General features: G+C 40.8%; 1 protein-coding gene across 1 annotated transcript in view; it reads right to left on the reverse strand.

The window, feature by feature from the left end:
- EHBP1 (EH domain binding protein 1) overlaps positions 1-20,587 on the reverse strand; it is a 362,056-nt gene that overhangs the window by 262,510 nt on the left and 78,959 nt on the right. Inside the window, 2 exon segments of the mRNA XM_018555921.1 lie at positions 4,960-5,013; positions 11,829-11,924. Coding sequence (XP_018411423.1) covers positions 4,960-5,013; positions 11,829-11,924 — 150 coding nt within the window.

Below are 20,587 nucleotides of genomic sequence, written 5' to 3' on the forward strand. Positions count from 1 at the left end.
GACCATAGGACGCAGGGAGGTCCGGCGCGCCTTATGGAGCACTCGAGACTGTAGCTTCTGTCACAGCTTCTATGACAGAAGCTGTGACAGAAGCTGCAGTTAGTGACCGCTGAGACAGGTGGCGCTGTGATTACAGCGCCACGGTCTCAGTGATGACACAGAGCAGGCGAAGAACGTCTATTTTTCGTCTGCTCTATGGTTATCTCGATCGTCGCCGCTGCTCGGTTTTAATACGAGTGATCTCATTAGATCACTCGTATTAAACGAGCAGTGGCTCCTGCTGCTGAACTCGATCGCCGCCGCCGCTGCTCGGCTTTAATACGAGTGATCTCGTTAGATCACTCGTATTAAACGAGCAGTGGCTCCTACTACTCGCCCGGCGCCCGAAACTGCATGTCTCGGGCGTCGGGATTCGCTCCATAAGACGCAGGCACTTTTTCCCCCTCCTTTTGGGGGGAAAAAAGTGCGTCTTATGGAGCGAAAAATACGGTAATGAAAAAAGTACCGTAAATGTACAAGAAAAAAAACAAAGTTTCCCTACACTATGTCATAAAACATTTATACCCATATTTTTGGTAAAATATAAAAGTCGGGGTCACGTCGGGTAAATAGACACCAAACATGTCAAGCCTTAAAATTGCGTGCGCCCGCAAAATCGCAAAAAACGCCCATAGGCGACGCTTAAAACGCTTTTACTGCTCATCAGTTTAGGGTAATCAGTGATTGATGGCCCTAAAATTATTGCTCTCACTCCGACGTTTGCGGCGATATGTAACATGTGCGGCACAATCGGCGTTTTCGCATGTAGGCGCACCCGACGCATATCTGAGTGTGTATGTGGGGGGCGGGGACTTAAAAATTTTTTTCTTTTTTAATTTTTTTATGCTTCTTTAATTTTTGTAATACTTTTTTTTTTTGACACACAGCTTTATTGCTATTACATGAGGGGCTAAGAAGCCCCCGATATAATAGCCAATTTGCATGACAGGTCCTAGTTATGGAGACATCAGGGGTCTCCAAGACCCCTAATGTCACCTAGGGACCCCCAGAGAAGCTGACGACGCAGAGATCTGCTTCATCAGCTTCTGTAGCTGGAGAGTGACACTGAATGCAGGAAGTGATGTAATATACATCACTTCCTGCATTCAGGGACTGAGAGGAGACCAAAGGGAGTTCGTATAATGAACTCCCTTTGATCTCCTGTCACAGAGCCGTGCCGGTCCCGGCTGCATCGGATCTCGGGACCGGCAACGGCAGTGACAGCTGCTAATACAAGCGATCGAGCGTCTCTAGAGACGCCCGATCGCTTGAATGTAAAGCTTCCGGCCGGCCGTGTAATTACAACGACCGGGAAGCTGCTCGTCGGGCTCCACCGTCCTCTTTCAAGCCCTGGTGATAGCATTTGGAGGTGACAAGTTCTCTTTATTGAACCTGTCACCTCCGATACAGCAGTTCTAGAACAGCATTGTGCAGGAACTCCTGTGACAGCTGAGATGGGACAAAACGCTCTGAAATTTACCAAAGTAGCTTACGTAGTATTTCGAGCTACAGGCATATTTCTGCTTGCGACAAAACTCTCAGATGTGAACAGGGGCCATAGAAATGAATGGTATTCCTTGGGTGGAGTGTTTTGTCGAGCTGAACCCACTGCGATAATACACCAAGGTGTGAATGAAGCCTTAGTATTTGGAAGAATATGTTTTATTCTCCCAATACTTATTATTATTATTTTAGATTTAAGCAAGACTTAAACAAGAAAGTTTAGAGCCTCTGTTTAGTTTCATTGCTTCTCGGTCTCCATTGGGGAGTTTTACCATATTTCTGTCAGGACACAAAATGATGGAGAGTTTCCCTAAAAGGAGCACGGACAAAGACAAAAACACATATTTAGTACAGTGAATAAAGATTTTAACTTCTGACAATGCTCATATTTCTATCCATGCCCTACTGTCTGGGGCTGCAACGAATGATTTTTTTCATAATCGATTAGTTGGCCTAATAAATCAGATTTTTTTTTTAAATACCGTCCTTAATTTAAAATTAAAATTAACAAATGCAGTGTTACAAACAAAAGTTTACTTCAGGGAAAAACTGCAAGCACAATTTTTTGCAATCACACTGCACTGGAACGCACGGCATTGCAGTACCGCACGTTCCAGTGCGGGCGATCACACTGTGGGTGGGAGGCACGTTTGGGGTGCCACTGAAATAAAATGAAATAAAAATAAAAATTCCCACCTTTTATATATTTTTTTTTTTAGAATTGTAATGTAAACACATGGCGCTTGAATATCTTCAGCCAGGGAATGACCGCTGCCAGTGGCAAGATTCCGCAGACGGCAGCTGAATGTAAATACAGCAGGTAGTGGGCTGGTGCAATAGACAGCCTGCTATTGGCCATTTCAAACTGCAATAGCCAATAGCAGGCTGGCTATTGCACCCGCCCACTGCTTGCTGTGCCCTCCTCCCAGCATGGAGGAGAGAGCTAGGGGATCCAACCAAATAGTCCCAGGACTGAAATGTCCTGCTTTGTGGAAATACATATGGAGGCAGAATAAATAGCGAGGGGAAAAAAAAAAACTGCAACAAATGTGATTCCTCCTACCTGCTCTAGAATTATTAACAATAGAATGTAATTGGATGCTAAAGGCAACAACAAAGGTTTTCCTATCACACAATGCATTTACCAAGACTTTGCCTTGTATAACATATATAGGAGCAGCCAAACAGGCACAACAATAATGGGTATGGGTGCAAATCATATACCTCAACTATGACACCTGTTAAAGCCCGAAGGTTACTTTAATAGCATGAGGGAGATCTCAGTTTGTGGAGTAAAAAGCAGAATTCTCTAGATGATAAAACTGCTAGGTGGATTGTCTAGTGAAATCTAGTTTTCATGCAAAACCTATACTAAAATCTTGCAGTACAATACTTGAAATCTCCACCAGGTGGTGCTGCAAGCAAAATAAAGAACTACAGATCTCTGCTTTTTTTTGTTTTGGCAAATCTGTGCCAAAAAGGACAGTTTTTCCCATTTAGAAGGTCTTACACACGGCTGGGCCTAGGGGTAGACAGAAGAGGTGGTTACCTATGGTGCTAGAGGACCTTTCCCTGACAGTGGCCTTACACATTATGTTGTCTTTATAACAACGCAGGAGTTATTTTAACTGTGTTCCTTACTTCATATAAAAATGTTCTGTTCACTTACATGAACATCGCATAAGTGTGGACTTGACATGTCAACAGAAAATTCAGCTGACCAATACAAAAAAATACAAGAGCTGGCACCCTACTGACAAAAAAAAGTTAGATCCAAAGGCTAAATTCAGTGCAGTAGATTTTTCCCCAAAGAAGACCTGCTTTAGAACCCTTGTTTTCAGACACCCCCATATCTCCTCAGTGGCATCTGCCTCTAGTCTGCAATTTTAATACAGAAGGGTTGCTTTCGGTACTCATCGATACCGGTGCTTCTGCTGGCATGGAGCCGGCTTCCCGGGCAATCAGGAAGCCGGACGGCCGGTAATGACTTGCCACCCGGTTTCCTGATTGCCTGGGAAGCCAGCTCCATGTTCCCCTACGGCACTGCCGGTCAGAGGAAATCTGCCTCTAACCGGAAGCTCCTGTACCAGTATCGGAGTATTTGGGCGAGTACTCGCCCAAATACTCGATATCAGCACCGATACTAGTATCAGTAGCAGTGCATCCCTAGTTGAAACTGTATTGGCTGCATTGTCTGCCAATCTGAACTCTGGTCATCCCATTCAGCACACATCACTAGACCAAAAGCCTAGATATATGATTCTATGAGCAGTACTGGAAGAAGCCAAAGGCAGCATTTGATCTAAGAAACAAAAGTATTGTAACCTTTCTATTGTTCTTAATTTAACAATAATTTCAAGCTGAACTCCACATTTACATTTTTATGTATACTTACATTGGTCCAGCTTGGCCCAATGTAAGTATATGTAAGGGTTCCTGTAAAACACTGTAGAAGCCGCATCTTCCGGGTCCTGTACAACTGTTGTGCTGAGCGACTGAGCGGCCATTCCAACACCTAATATTTTTATGAATGAATACTGGGCATTCCCTGATTGGACAAGGGATGGTGACATCTTGGCATTTCCACAAAAGATCAGACAAAAATAATGGAAAAAGCTGTAAAGACCACTTGCTGATGAGCATGACTGAGCTATTTTCAAAGACAGACAAACATAGAACACATTTTATCAACCAAGATCTTCTGTCCACTGCAAAGACAAACAATCTTCTTCAGGCCCATCCACAACTATAAACCCTGACAAAGGGGGTAAATGCTAGCCCCTGAAATACATTGCCCATTACCACATCTGGTCTTTTCTAGAAATAAATTTGCGATCTGTAGACTTTGCCAAAGCAACACTTGTACATTTTCTCTCTTCAGGTTTTTATTGCGGTGTTGAGATCTAAGAAATTTCCCCTTACTTCCTGCGTATTTGACAGATAGCAGACAGAACCGGAAGCTAGGGGAAATCTCTTCAATACAAAGACAGTAATAAACACTTTCTTTTATAGTGGAGAAAAGGTTACTATTGGCCAAATGTGTCATTATTGGAAAAAAAATGTCTCAGAACTTCCTATCCAGGCAATGGAGTATTGCATAGAGCAGGGGACATATACAGCATATAAAACCAAAAAGAGGTTCTAACCCTTCCTCACAATTCAAAACCATAAAAAACAAAAAACATTTTGGGTAGAGTTAGACATTTGAGTCTACTTTAGTCTACACAGAACAGACTAGTATCATTTTTATTGTGGTCACTAGGTGGTGCCATTCCCAAAGTTATTTAAAAAGCAGCCATTATAATACATAAGAAAAAAAAAAGAACATTTCTAGAATTTTCAGCCTACAATAAAAATAAGAATTCAAACAAAAATAAACAGCTACATTGTGATGGAATCTTAAAATCTTTTACGTACATTTTCTATTACAAATGTCCATTCTTTATCTTCAAACTCTTCTGCATGTGGGTCCTAAAAACAGAAAGAACGGTTAGAAAGATTTAGGCAAAAGAATACGCTCTACATCCCTGCGTTTAAATTCAGAAGCTGGTTGGATGTTAAGATTCCTACAAACATTCAACACACGCTTGCACCTTAACGCTTGCACTTTATCAGCACATATACATATCACCTTTAATGACCCCAATAACACTATTTTAGCACATGGGAGAAATTACCGGACAAGAACGTTATATTTAGACTATAAACTTGTCTTGTGACAGAGGTACTAAGTTTAATATACTGTGTCTTCTGTTGCTCACAGGCAACCCCATTATAGCCCTATTATCTGTTAGCATAACACAGAACAGATAATAGGCATCTGCAGAATGGCAACTGGACCAAGTCTGCAAAGCATTTATTTGGCTTGGTTTGTTTAGATGCACCTGCCGCGGTGCAGCTTCGCGCTAAGTAATATGCAGTGCATATTACTGCCATCCAAATAAAACATGCCTTTTATGCTATGGGCTTGGGTCTATGGGCAAATGAAGCATGCTTTCAGATGCATTTCTCTTGCATTTTATTGTTATTATTATTATTATAATACAGAATTTATATAGTTTCAACAATTTGCGAGATGCTTTACAAAATAAAGGGAAACAGTACAATTACAATGCAAATGACATATAAGAGAATTGGGAGGGCCCTGCTTGTGAGAGCTTACAATCTAAAAATTAGGGTGAAAGTGATACAAAAAGTAATAAGGCCAGGTTCACACCGAGGCAATCTGCGACTGCGTGGCAATCGATTGCGCTAGTGGTGCCATTTTCTAATGGCACCCCAGTCGCACCGTCAATTCCCTAAATTGCTAAAACAGCCGCGTGTCGCAAAAAAAGGTACATGTAACTTTTTTTCTGCGATTGCCACGCGGATGTAACCCTCGCTGTGTGCAATTGTGCACGATCGCGTGGTCCCGGGACGTGCGCCTCGGATCACCCAAGTTTGCACTGGCCCTAACTGTCAGGGATGAACTGATTAAAGCAGATGTACAGTTTTTAGGAGGAGACAGAATAGGCTTCCCTGAAGACATGTTTTTTAGGGATCACCTAAAGGCAGACAGAGTAGGAGATAGCTGTAGGGAATTCCATAGGATGGGAAAGTTTCTGGTGAAATCTTGAAGGCAAGCATGGGAGGAGGTGAAATTAGTTTAAGATGCTTCTGAGACCAATGACAGGTGCATTTGACCTGCACCGGACCTTCTAAGCTGCATCCACTTGCTTCAAGCAGCTTCTGTGTTCCCATTGACTTGTATAGGGAGAGAGGCAGATTATGATGTCAACAAAAGTCCATGGACACAGGCCCATTATGCATAAAGCACCTGTATTCACTACAGAAATTATCTGAAAATAACCCAAGGCAAGGCTACCCATACTCATTCAACTGCAGCCCAAAAGCCAGGGGGCACAATCATTGGCATATATAAATCTACAGGAAATGTATACAGAGAACATTATGGGGTCTGCCACTGTTTGACATCATCACAAAGATATTTGCCTGGCTGTCTCTACACTTTATTGCTTTCAGAGTTCCTTAACAGAGTACAGTGAGAACTCTTGGCCTTTATATTTGTTCTAAAAGTACTGTAGCCAAGAAGATCAGCATGACAGCCAGGAAAGTAGCACTCTCAAAAGCCAACCTACACATTTCTTTCCTTACAGGTTAATGATGGCAGGCTTCTAAAAATGCTAGTTGCCGGACTGACTTCTATAAATCTGTGTGGCTAACCTGGAACAAGCACGAAGCATTATACATTACAAAGAATAGTCAGTATTGCGCATCTTTATTCTTGTTCTGAATCAGTGACTCAAAACTATTGAAGCCAAACTATCACCATGAATGTCAGGCACTAGAATGCAAGTCTACATATTTGACTTATGGCAAGTTTCCTTAACTTGCAGGGGAGGGCAAACTCCAGCAAGCTGTGGTGAAATTACAAATCCTATTATGCATCTGTCCCTGGTAGTCATGTCTGTGGCTGTAAGTATCTTGCAATGCCTCATGGGATATGTAGGTTCACAACATCTGGAGGGCCCACCCTTGCTTTAGAGGGTCAGTCGTCCGCCAAAATGTACAAATTGTGCCTTTCAGCATATGTTAGAGAACAGAAATCACCCATCATCCATATATAAAATTCTAAGGCTTGCCCACCTGTAGCCATTATGAAGGGAGTCTTAAAAGAAAACTATGGGGTAACCTTTTTATCCCATTGTTCTCTTCAGGGTCACGTGAGGACATATATTTTTACCTCCTCCTGTGACCCAAGGCTCACTATATAGTGGGTTATTGCCTGCTATATACTGAGAGCGCTGCAGCCGGGACAGATCCCGACAATAGTGTTGAGATCGATCCAGCTGGCTGATTGACAGGGGCTCTGCCTATCTAGAGGCAGAGCCAGCCGTGCCCACCCCTCACCTGTCCGTTCCTCCAGTCAGCGCTGTGGGGAGCGATCGGGAAGTGAGCAAGCAACTCTATGTGTTCGCTCACTTCCCAATATATAGAGTCGACGTGTGACAGATTCAATGACACATGTCGGCTCTAACTATGATGATGTGTGTAAATCACTCATCTCATAGTTCTCCTTTAAGCTCCCTGCATGCATTTTCCCTTATTTTATATTAAAGAGGATGCAGAAGGAGAACTAAGAATCCCAGCGCTGCAACAGGAGCAGTATAATTAATGCCAAGGAGTAGAGCTGGAATCAAGTTGGGCAGATGGACCCTTAGAGTATAAATCAGAAACTTGTAAGCTATTTAAAACTTTTATTACTATTAAGGCATCCATCATCCAGTGCAAACAAATCTGTTCAGATCTCTGATTTATATATTCTTTTTTTCCTTTTGCTAAGCAGTTCCTATAAGTACTTGGCTTTACTGAACGTTAGATAAGACAGTAAATGGTATACTTAAAAATAGGAAGGGAAAAACTGGCATTTTTCCAACAAGATTTCAAGTACAACAAAATACTGACTGGAATAATAGATGTTTAAAGGCTCCCAAGAGGACTCTGTCTTCTAAACATAGACCAGAGCTACATTGGCATAACAGCAGTGTATGATGTAAAGACAGGAAGCATACGACAGACTGATGCAAACATATCACCACCGTGTCAGCTGGTGAATTAGCAGACAAGCCAGGAGCATAAAAACATGACCTGTCATTTAACTGCAACAGCACATAGAAATCATGGCTGAACAGATTCAATTTCAAGGGGTTCACTTATAAAAGCTCATCCCATTCACACGGCACTATTGCCTCTAGATGACGAGTATATGATTTTTCTATGCTGGTAAGCACCATCAAGGAATGCTAGTGCCTGAATGAACCCCAGAATGTATTTGCACTTTTGCAGCCATATTGGTATATCAACTATTTATTATTTGCTACATGTTCTCATTCACATAGCATAGATTAAAAAAAATAAATACAAAATTGTTGCTTGCATGTTACAAACTCCACAATGAAAGAAAAGTAGTTCTCTGTACTGAGATTTTGCACTGGAAGGCAAGAGCTATGGCCAGGTTAATGTTAACATAATTACCCCTGTCTGTACTGTGCTGGCAGATCTCATTATCAGACTAGATTTGAACTCTGTCCTAACAAAGGGTTAAAGTTCTCCAAGCATTGTATGATAATGTAATGTTAATGCTCCCTAGTCTTTCTATGGGGGCAGCCACATTTTCCTTTCTCTTGGAAATTGAGAGTGAAGCGCCAAAGGCCTGCTACACAGACTTGGCTATAAGGTAAGATTTTTTATTTAATTATCCTTAGTTACGCTCTGTAAATAGGAACACCTAACAAACATGTAGTGGGGGTTTTCTAAAATTAGACTGTAAAAGTGGGAATGCACTTTAAGGGCCCGCTCACACCAATGCTATACATTACAGTGCTGCAGGTGCGTTGCTTTGCCATTAAATTTGAATGGCACCCCAAATGCATCTCTCGGCCGCAATGCGCTCCTTTTTTAAACGACGCCACACTGCAAGGCATTGTGGTACCGTGTGTTGTGGCACAGTTGAGCACACTGCGACCAGGGGGTGCATTTGGAGTGCCATTCAAATTAACAGCAACGCAACACGCATGCCACATGGTAATGTGCAGAACCGTGCGATTATTGCACGGCATTGGTGTGAATGGGCCCTAAATGCGTTAGGGCGCACGTATATGGGCACTGCTTTCCTGTGTTTGACGTGCATTTGAAAACCCATGTCAAAATGTGTCAGCAAATTCTCATGGACTTCAATGGGGGTAAGGTGCATGACACATCAAAGGCTGCATTTCACTTGCTCTGTGTGTTGTTTTTCTTCAGAAGCAGCATGCCCTATAGATAAGCATTTGAAATAAAGACCGAGCAGGTTAAGTGCACCCTTTCTTGTCAAACTTTGGGGGGCATTTATCAAAACTGGAGCAGGCAGAATCTGGAGCAGTTGTGCATGGCAACTAGTTCTGAAAATGAAAGCTAGAATCTGGAGCAATTGCCCATAGGAACCAATCAGCTTCTGTCTGCTCTAGTTTTAATAAATCCTCCTCACTGTGTTTTCCATTTGATTGTATGCATTTGAGCAGTACTCTATTCAAACGGAAACCAAAGCGCACAAGAAGGGCCATCAACATGAGCCCTTATGCTGACAGCTTTGCTTCACAATAACTTTATAGTTGCCAGCCCATGGCATGTGTTATGTAGATTTCATCTTATGTGAAACAACAAAATACAAGGCACTGTAAGATTATGACAGACTTTGAATGGCCACATATACTTGGGTATTTCAGTCATGCTCATCTTTTTAATACACGGCAAGGATGACAGTTTGTAAAATGAATAGAAAGGCTGCCAAAATGTAGTGACCGGCTCAGGACAAGAATGTTACTTCCATCAAAGCACTGAAGAAATCAAAATCTGCATGATGCGAGTTCTTCTCTTTTTTACATTTCTATTCACATAAAACTGGGCCACTGGAACATCACCCAAAGCTTGACACGTTTGGTTGTGTTGTTGGATGTTGTTACACTGACCCAATTTTATGTGAATAACAATCCAAAGAGCATGGCTATTGTGGGCAGATTGTGAGGTCTTGCATGCAAAGGTTTGTTGGGGATGTCTCTTTTGCAAGGAATACTGTCCACAATAATTCATTGCCTTTCATAATATATCAATAGGATATATAATTTAAAGTTATACTCTGGGCAAATATTTAAATTTACAGTTGAAATAGAGACATGTGAATTTCCTGCCTAAAGTTTGGCAGTTCTGTTTAGTCACCCCTGACAAACACTGCAGCCAAATTTTTGAACTCCAGTGCCAATAAATCAAGTTTTCACATGATATCAAGCAAAAAACAAACCCTGTGGATGCATCTCAGGCATCCTCCAGTGCTAACACATCTTTAGCATTTGACCACTGCAACTTATTCACCCCTGAGATACCTAAATTTCTGGGAATAGAGCAAATGTGCAGACTCCTGTCCACCTTACCCCCATTATATTACGGGTGCTTCATGTGCTTCAGTAGCTATTTGGGGCAGGAGGCAAGAAACTTTGTAGTACTGAGGGATGACTCCTATGATTGTACTAGGTTGTTTTACTTTATATCTCAATGTGACAAGTGTGCATTAGGCAGCATATTTAGGTCAAGGACCCGTCTAGTCCTTGACCTGCTGTTAGTCAACGGGGTCTAGTCCCGTTGACTAACAGCAATGTGCACAGCTATAGAGACCTGACTGGCTCCGAGTGATGACATCCAAGTCTAAAGAAGGCCATGCACCGAGTTATTTTTTTTCTCGTTCAGCCCTGTGTGTCTATTGTATTCTCATAATCTCTAATCCACCGCACTGGTCTTTTTTTATTACGACAGCGGAGGGTGTGTCAGAATATCCAAACAGTGTCTGCAGCTAATTGGCTGCAGTGAATGTTTGGCCAAGATACTTTGGACCACCTCCTTTGACAAAAGTTGGATTTAAAAAAATCTACGTTTGTCAAAAGGTGGAAGGGGGTGACGGGGATCCTGATGGGACCTCATACTGGTTGACATTTAACCAGTGTGTGGCCAGCTTTAGTCCTGCTGTTCAGTGGATTACAGTTAACCAAGACAGAAATCAGGCTGCAATACTAGCTATATTTAAAATAAATGTAATTATATTTAATTAAACTATGAAATATAATTAAATCAAGTTTTTATTACATATTTCAGAAGTGCTGTTTGAATGTTGCCAGAAGCTATTCTGGAATTTTAAGCAGGTCACAAAATAATGCTATCTAGCGTTATACAAATGACATTATCACTATATACCGTTATTTAAATAGTGATCAACTGAGAAGAAAAAAAAATCGGTCTAGTATGTTTGAAAAGTTTAAAGTTTTGCCATGCTCTTCTACACATGTATCTCATACACCAGAAAAACAATAATAAAATGCGTATGAAGAATAAAAAGGGGATTTTATTAGTGCTTGACTGGGCATCATAAAGAAGACATTCAGACAGATGTAAGCAAAGACTTGGGGTCTATTTATAAATGTTTTCACTCAAGATTCCTATAGCTTTTACCTAAAAGTCACACATCTGGATTCAAATGGAAAAATCTGTGAATCCTAGGTGAAAGCTGTATATATCCTGTGTGAAAACATTTATAAATAGACCCCTTAGCAAGGGTACTAAAAAATAGCATCAATAGCTATTTATCTGGCTTTATAGATAGAAAATTGTACTTTGAGACCAATGAAAAGGACAGTCCAGTACCCAAATCACTCTCTCAGCATCCAGACTGTCACAAGTAATATCATATATATAAATCTAACCTTAAAGAGGGTCACAGTGATTTCCACATTCTCCGGAACAGGCCACACAACTACCCCTCGGTATGGGTTCTTTATTCCAGGCTGCCAGCTGTGTGCCTGAAAAAAAAAAAAGGAAACAGATTTTAGGGACACTTATCTGCACTTAGGAAAAAAAACAAACTTAATCTTTAAATTTCAATACATTTTTAAAAAAGATCAAAAAAAATCAAAAATACACACAAAACCCTATTAAGAAATGTCATCTACAAGCAGTACATGATGTAAATTTTAGCTCCTCAACATTGATGGTCTTGGTCAACAAGGAAGTGCAAAGACATTAATGACGAGCAAAATGTTGTAACCTTGAGCTATCAAATTGTAGTTTACTGCAAAGAGATCAGCTGAGATGGATCACTGCCCTTTGTATATTGCCATTGTTCTTTCCATGGCGATAGTGAAAGCTGAAATGTAGCATGACTTCCAGTCTACAATGCTGTAATGCTACAAGAAAATCAGTTGGGTCTTTAATGTGTTACTAACCCTTGATAAGTGGTCAGATCTGAACAAAAGTGACCATGCATATTATATTGGCATTAACTTAGGAATGAATAATAAATGTATGGAGAATGGTCATCATAGTAGGAAACCATGAAGTTCAGCTCACAATAAATTCCTATTCATTACAGTAAGACTGGTAACTTGGTAATGACTCAACAGCCCCCCACCATCTGAAACGAATTTGTAAAAGAAAGTAAACTTCTACTTTAATAAACAAGGTAAAGTATTCAGTTCACCAATATATTATATTAACAGGAACACGTTTTATTTTTGTTTTAAGGGGATGTATAATTGGGATGATTTACTATGGGAGTTGATAATCTTTACTCAAGTTGTGTGAATATTCACAATTATTCAATCATGAAAAAAAGCAAATTTCTTTACCTTGGATACCTAATGATGTGCAGATGAAATAAGTATACAAGAATTTGCTCTTCATAAAACTGGATAATTGAAGCAAATATTTATACAATTTATAGAGTAAAAATTGTCAAGTTCTTCAGTAAATCAGCACAATGTGTTTTCATATGTTCAGTTGTTTGGATTGACGAATTTGTTTTGTAAATAATTTTAAATACAATTTTTTTTCTTTTTTTCCCCAAGCTCGCGCTTCCATTTTTTTCATTACTGCATTAAAACATAACTCCGGGCAAATAAAATCTTAGCCAATGCAGTGGGGTTATCCATGTACTGCAAGGGTTAAGTGCTTGTTTTGTCTAGGGAGCTAAAATAACCCATAGGTCTGCTTTATATAGGTTAACCACGAGTGGAAGCTCTGTGTGGTTCATTGAAATTACTCTGCCTCTCTTAACAACTGTTGATTTATCCACCACACAGGGAGTACAAGGTTTTCTCTCACAACGTTTGTAATGGATTTTACAAGAAAAACCTAATGGAACACATGGTTTTCAATCAGTTGGTTAACTCAGATGTCTATTGTATAACACAGCAGTAAACCAAAACCAATGTGTAGCACTGTGAAGAAAGTAATTAACACATACTGATAATATTATATGCAATAAAACAATACTTAACATATTTATCAAAAATAATTAGATGTTTAGGAATATTTATTGGTTAAAAAAAAATGGTATTCAACTAATGCACAAGACAATAATCAGGTTATAAAGCAGTAATATATCATATCATATATCTCCCAGGACACAATGGGCTACTTAAAATCTCATCAAGAAGAGAAAGAATGACAAACGCCAGTTCAAAACTGTCATAGCTGGTGCCAAATTCCAAGGACGCCAAGAACAAAATTTTAAAGCAAAAAAGGACAAAATTGAGGGTGACCTTGTCCTTAGACCTTGCAAACATTTAGATAAAACAAAAACTTTGATACTTATGATCACAGCTCGCTATGAGAGTATGCGCACATCGTTTAACAGACACACAAAACTCTGGGGCGATGGAGACAGAAAGAAAAATAAATATAGCAAAGGAGAAAAAAAAAGGTAGGAAAAATAATGATAGCATAAATAGAATAAAGCAAGAAAAAAAAAGAAGAAAAAAACATGAAAGGAACAGGAACAAGTGAGAAAAGGTAGAGTGAAAAAAAATAAGGTGAAAAGGAAAAGGAGGAGTATACCAAGCTTACAGGTACACTTGATAGATTAATCAATACACTTTAAAGACCTAATATTCTGTAATAGCCAAGTTATACAGGATGGTCTGAACAGAGCCAGTTCAATAAATTTCAGTTATATAGTTGAGCTGAAACAGTTTAATAAGAATAATATTGAAATCAAAGTTTATTCGGTGGGTTGGCCATCCAGGGGTACTACATCCCATTCGGATATAGCAAATTCTCTATAAAAGGTGCCCATACACTGTGCGATTATCGCAAAGTGTATGGCAGGCGTGCAACCGTTTTTACTGTACGGTCGCACGTCTTTTGTCTGAGGAGCATGTTCGAAAACCAGCCGAAAATCTTACGATTTTCGGCTGGTTTGTGGCATGCTCGGGAGACAAATGCCGATCGGGCCGGTGTGCACACGCGTACACTGCCCATTCGTGCCCCAGAAACGCATACACCTTTTGCTAACACAGGGATAGAGGACGCTGGTGAATTTCATCACTTCAGACTCTCCCTGCCAGAGGTTCCGACTTCTCATCCTACCCTGCTGGTTTTTATTCAACTGAATTGTTGTAAGTACAGCCTTAGACCTGCGTGTTGTTATTATTAAATCACTCTTTTACACTATGGAGGCGCTTTCTTTTGTTCCTTATTTCTTAGACTGATGGTCAATCTGACCTATGGGAGCTGCCTCTTTCGTGTTTGCTGCATCCAATTGCTGGGCACCCTGTAATTGAAGGCGCCGGTATTTTTTCGTCAGATTGTATTTCTATGTTATTGTGACTTAAATAAAAATCAGACCACATTTTTGGGGCAACTCTTATGGGAATCAATGCAATTCCAAAGGGTTTACAAAAATAGTCAACTGTGCAACTGTATCTATCTACTCAAATACACACATACCATGTTTTTGTTTTTTTATTGGGTGCAATTCCTTGTCGACTTGTTGACAAGTCTCAGGGACACTTAGGCAGAACTCATCCAGCCTCTCAAAACTAAGACAGCTTGCCAGGTCAAATGTAGAATTTCAGGGACATTCCTTGGTGGTCAACAAGCTAGAAAACATACCTCAAAATGTATAAAGATCGACCTCCATTATCCAATAATGTGAAAAGCAAATTCCTGTTTACTTATTTCTTCTGCACATGACTAGATAATTGAAGTGAGTGGTCACAGAAGGTGGTTACCTTTAGTAAATCACACTCATTGCTGTAGAAATTAAAGGAACCATAGTGACAGTTATATACAGTAGGGATGCAAAGAATACTAGTATCGGTACCAATACCCAAATGCTCCCGATGCCTATCCCGATACCGGAACCCCCAGTATCAGGAGACCGGGCAGCAAGTCATTACACGCTGCCTGGCTTCTTGGTCACCAGGGAGCATGGAGCTGGCTTCCTGGCCAATCAGAAAGCCGGAGGGCGGATAATGACCCCCCCTCCCCCCTGGATTCCTGATTGGCTGCGAAGCCGCCTCCATGCTCCCTCCCTTGGTGACAAAGGCCAATCAGGAAGCTAGGCGGTGTGTAAGGACTCACCTGAATGGGACAGCCAATGTAAGGGGGCTGATGGGGACTAATTATTAGTGGACCCCATCGGAGTGCCCGCTTCCATTAGTTACCCCCATCAGAGTTCCCCCTTACATTAAATACAAACCTAATAGGGGCACCCTGATGGGGACAAGCAATGTAAGGGGGTACTCTGATGGGGACAGCCATTTAATGACCCTCATTGGAGTTCCCCCTTGCATTCGTTGCATTCACACCAGATGTGTTAGAGCTGCTCTAGCCGCTTTTTCCAGCGCAGCGTCAAAACACGACACAGCGATTAGCCTTGTAACAAATGGGCTCAGTTCACACCACCATCACACTGTGGTTGTGTGTACTTAAAAAAAAACTAACTGCATGTGGGCCGCATTGGCAACACAATAATTAAATGTCACTCATGGCATTTCAAAATAGTTCTAAGAATAAAGAAAAATAAATAGTGCATCAGCTAGACTTGTGCGCCGTCAAAAAATTTGTTCCGTTTCTTAATATCCATTATTTCGTAATTCGTATCCGAAACTCAATTCGGATTCGTACAAAATACGTATTTTCGTTAGTTTCGGCACATTTTCGTAACTTTACGAACATTCGTTATGATGAAGTTAAAAAGCAAAAATACCTTTGTTAATATTGGAGTCGATGTGGTAGTTGTTTTTTTATCCGAAATACGAATTCCGTTAACGGATTCCGTATCCGAATTCCGTATTTCGGACTTTAAAAAAAACTACCATCAACTCCAATATAAATGTACTTTGCTTTTTACCTTCAATATAACGAATGTTCGTAATGGAACGAAAATACGTCAACGGAATTTCGTATTTCCTGCCTGTATTTTTAATGCAACTCTCAGCAGCAGAAGAGAACCTCTGATTGGTCAACCAAAACGAAATACTAATTCTGTTAACGGATTCCGTATCCGAATTCGGTATTTCGGACTTTAAAAAAAAAACTACCATCAACTCTAATATAAATGTACTTTGCTTTTTAACTTCAATATATAACGAATGTTCGTAACAGAACGAAAATACGTCAACGGAATTTCGTATTTCCTGCCTGTGTATAGTAATGCAACCCTCAGCAGCAGCGGATCCGTATTTCAGATAAAAAAAAAAATCTTGTCATGTTGTTCAACCTCATTTAAAGGGGTAATATTAGTTCCTGTTTCAAAGAAATTCGGATCCGAAACGGAATTTCGTATTTCGGATATAATTCGGAAACTGCCATTCGGATTTCGGATGCTCCGAAATTGGGAATTTCAGGAAAATTCGTACGAATTTCGATTCGTAACGAAACGAATCGCACATGTCTAGCATCAGCACTGTGCCTGGGAACAGACACCAGCAACTGTGCATTGTAGTGCAGTCAATGGTGTGAATGCAGCCTAAATGGTAGACCATGGTACAGGCATAGGTGACCTGAGTGACCACTATGCCTGGACCTCTGCTTGAAGAAAATTTTACTCACCAGACCTGTAAACTGTTCATTCAGGATTATTAACATGATCTAATCTGATACTCATACAGTTTATTGTATGAATTCTTCTCAGAGAAACATGTCAGACGAATTGAATGGGAAAACTTCCATAAAAATAGGAAATTCCATGGAGCTATGAAGCAATCGCGCAGCTGGAAACTATATCAATCTGAAGCACCTGCTGAGATATGTATTACAAAGAAAGAGATAGCAGCAATTTGGTGATTGTAAAACAATTAAAAAGAAGAAAAAAACCACCATCAATCACCAAATAAATGAAGCACTCCAAGTGTCACGTGTAGCAATCTTCTTCCACGCTGGATGAACCCAACATGCAGCTAATAAACTGTAGTATTTAATATTTAATCGCTGCAGTGATTTTGCTGTAGATTTAATAGCTACTCAGATCATGACAAATGGCCATTGGTGAGGTAGTAAATTAAAACGATGTACATAACTGTTGATGAGAAAACTGACAGGCCAATCCAATGGAACACAAAGACAAGGATATAATAAAGCAGGGGTAGCCAAACTCTGGCCCTCCAGCTGTGGTGGAACTACAAATCCCATGAGGCATTGCAAGATTCTCACAGCCACGACTCCCGGAGAGAGATGCATCATGGGATTTGTAGTTTCACCACAGCTGGAGGGCCGGAGTTTGGCTACCCCTGTAATAAAGCAATCTTGAAGGAAATCTGGCGGGAGAAAAAAATGCTGGCTGGCATTGATGACCAATCCCTTGCTATTAAGTATTTATCACTGGTTCCAGGCCAGTGACTTGAGGCATTGTCACACCATGCATTTAAAGAGCATCTTTACCCCCTTTCACAAAAAATCACATGAGCATGCAGGTCTGCATGCTTATATGAAAACTTACAATGATGTTTTTCCACTTCCTGGTCCTCTTGGGCATTAGTCATATAATGTGCCCAAGTGTTGCATCTTGGGAAGGTTACATCAGCAGAGCATTGCTGGGAAATCTCATCTGTAATCTCATGAGCTCTCAGGGAAAGGCATTTTCCTCCCCTGAGATGATGTGCATGGTCACATTTCCTAGTCACATGTGCCAGAGTTCCGGGAAGGGAGATGGATTAATCTCCCCTTAGTAAAAAATGGCCACTGTGAGAAGGATGGGGAGGAAAAAAAAAAATAGGATATGCAAAGAATACAAAGCCGGCAATTATCTATAAGTATCTGTTTATAGCTTCTCGGCCTTTTGGCTAAGATCAAGTGTAGTATCTGTTCTTATCAGTTTTCGGTGGGGAAAAGAACCATCCTTGCGGGGGATGGTTACTTAGTACTCGCTGGAGTGAAAGAGCGTGTGGGGCGGCTTCCTGTGAGAGGGGAACCGCTCAGTGCATGGCTTTCTGACTGAACAGATGTGAAGCTTGGTCTGGCTCCAGGGTTCGGGGGCGGCAGAAGCCCGTGGTGTTGTGCCCCCTGGGGGTGGCGTCCCAGGGGTGCTCAGAATAGTCACTTGGGTATGGGACCCCACATGACTCACTGTAGCACTTGGTCACACACCATATTGCTTTTTCTGCACAACGCCTCTTGGACAGGCCTTATGGCTAGTCCGGGGCAATATTTTTGCACTCCGGCCCCTAAGGCCTGTCAGCGTGGTGCACTGGCACTTTAGATTTATTTATGCACTCCATGCACGTTTGGCACTTTTTTATTTTTAAATTTGACCCACAGATGCGAAAGGTGCAGGTTTCTTCGGGGCCTATTCCTGACGCTGGGAGGAGATTCTGTGCCTCGAACGGGGTTCTCTGTCTATAGATTGTCATTACTAAACATTTCTAAGTGCTTGTTCACACCATTTTCTGGTTCAGATCTGGCGCAGATCTGCATATGCGGTGCTATGCGTGCAGTGTGTTTTTGATGCATTTTTACAGCGTCCACTTTAGAATAGTCCAATGTTGTATGTTTTGGGTTATTCCTGTGGGAGGTCCCATGACCTGTGACTGAGACAGGACGTTGCCACTGGGCAGTAAGTTTCATTCCAGAATTTCCGGTTAGTCTTGAACTTTCATTGTGCATAGGATTCAAGGCACCCCATACCAAGCACAGCAAAACAGACCCAAAACATAATGGAGCCTCATTTCCTGCCTGCTCCCCGCTCTCCATACTGAAGTAATTTGCCAGGGTCCGGGTCCTCCAGAAGCGCGGGGAACACCGAAAAAACTACGACAGGGGGTAGATGTACAAGCAGGCTGCTACAAGTAAAAAATATTAAAAACATCCAGCCCGGCGCCCGAAACTACATGAAAGATACATTTTTCCATCTGTGAACATAGAAACTGATGCGACTTGCCAAAAAGCTCCAGTTTTGTCTCATCTGGCCAAAAGACCTTCTCCCAGAAGCATAGTGGCTTGTCAATATGCATTTTAGCAAATTCCAGTCTGGCTTTTTTACGTTTTTCTTTCAACAGTGGAGTATTCCTGTGTCTTCCTTCTTTAAGCCCACTGTCACTCAAAAAGCAACAGATGGTGTGATCAGACAGTGATGTAACTTGACCTTGGAGTTCAGATTGCACGTCTTTGGAAGTGTTCCTTTGTTCTTTGTCTACCATGTGCACTATCCTTCTGTTCAATTTGGGGGTCAATTTTCCCCTTATGACCATGTACGGGGAGGTTGGCTACACTCACACTTACTTTAAACTTCTAAATAATAGTTGCAATAGTAGTCACAGGAACATCAAGCTGTTTGGAGATGGTCTTATAGCCTTTACCTTTGACATCCTAGTGTATAATTTACTCTCTCATCTCCTCAGATCGCGCTCTCTCCTTTGCTTTCTTTGGTCCATGTTCAGTGCAATGCATATGGTGACACCAAACAGCAGAGTGTCTTTTTTTCCCATTTAAATAGGTTGACTGATTACAAGATTGAAGACATGTGTGAGCCTAATTACAGAAAACAGTTATCACCATGATCTAATTATTTGGAATATTTTCCTAGTGGTACCAACAAATCTGTCCAGGCCATTCTGGAATACATTTGTCCAATAAAAAAATATGTTTTTTCCATTAACCACTAACACATACAGCTAAAATAAACACTATTTAACAATTATCACAACATTCCGTCAAATCTTTACTAAACAAATGGTAAAAAAAGGTAACTGAAAAGGCTTATAAACACATATTTCGTAATTAGTAGGAACACAGCTATTGCAAAACCTTTAAACTTTCCTGTAGCGCCAGGTCAGACATGAACAAAAGTTAGGAAATATTCTGGTGCATTCCCGTGTGCAAAACCTTTTTAGTTGTATTTCTTCAGATGTCTTGCTCAAATGTCATTTTCTTAGCATTTCAAATATGATTTTCGTCATGACCTTGGTTATTTAAACCATTTGTTCAATAAAGATAATCCAAAATGTTAGGGGTTTGTTAAGTAACTAAGATTCGTGAGAGATCAGATCATGTTTTAGGAGCCATTTATACAAAAGACCAAACAATTCCTAAGGGTATATCAATATTCTTCATGAAGCTGTAATATATGAAGCTCAGTCCCTGTACACACTGAATACATCAGCAGATAGTAGCAGTGCAAGCCAAAAGTGTCCTCCCTATATGTACACACACACACACATATATATACATACATTATATATATATA

Source organism: Nanorana parkeri, unplaced genomic scaffold, assembly GCF_000935625.1.
Source record: "Nanorana parkeri isolate BGI_ZX_2015 unplaced genomic scaffold, ASM93562v1 scaffold11, whole genome shotgun sequence".
Lineage (NCBI taxonomy): Eukaryota > Metazoa > Chordata > Amphibia > Anura > Dicroglossidae > Nanorana > Nanorana parkeri.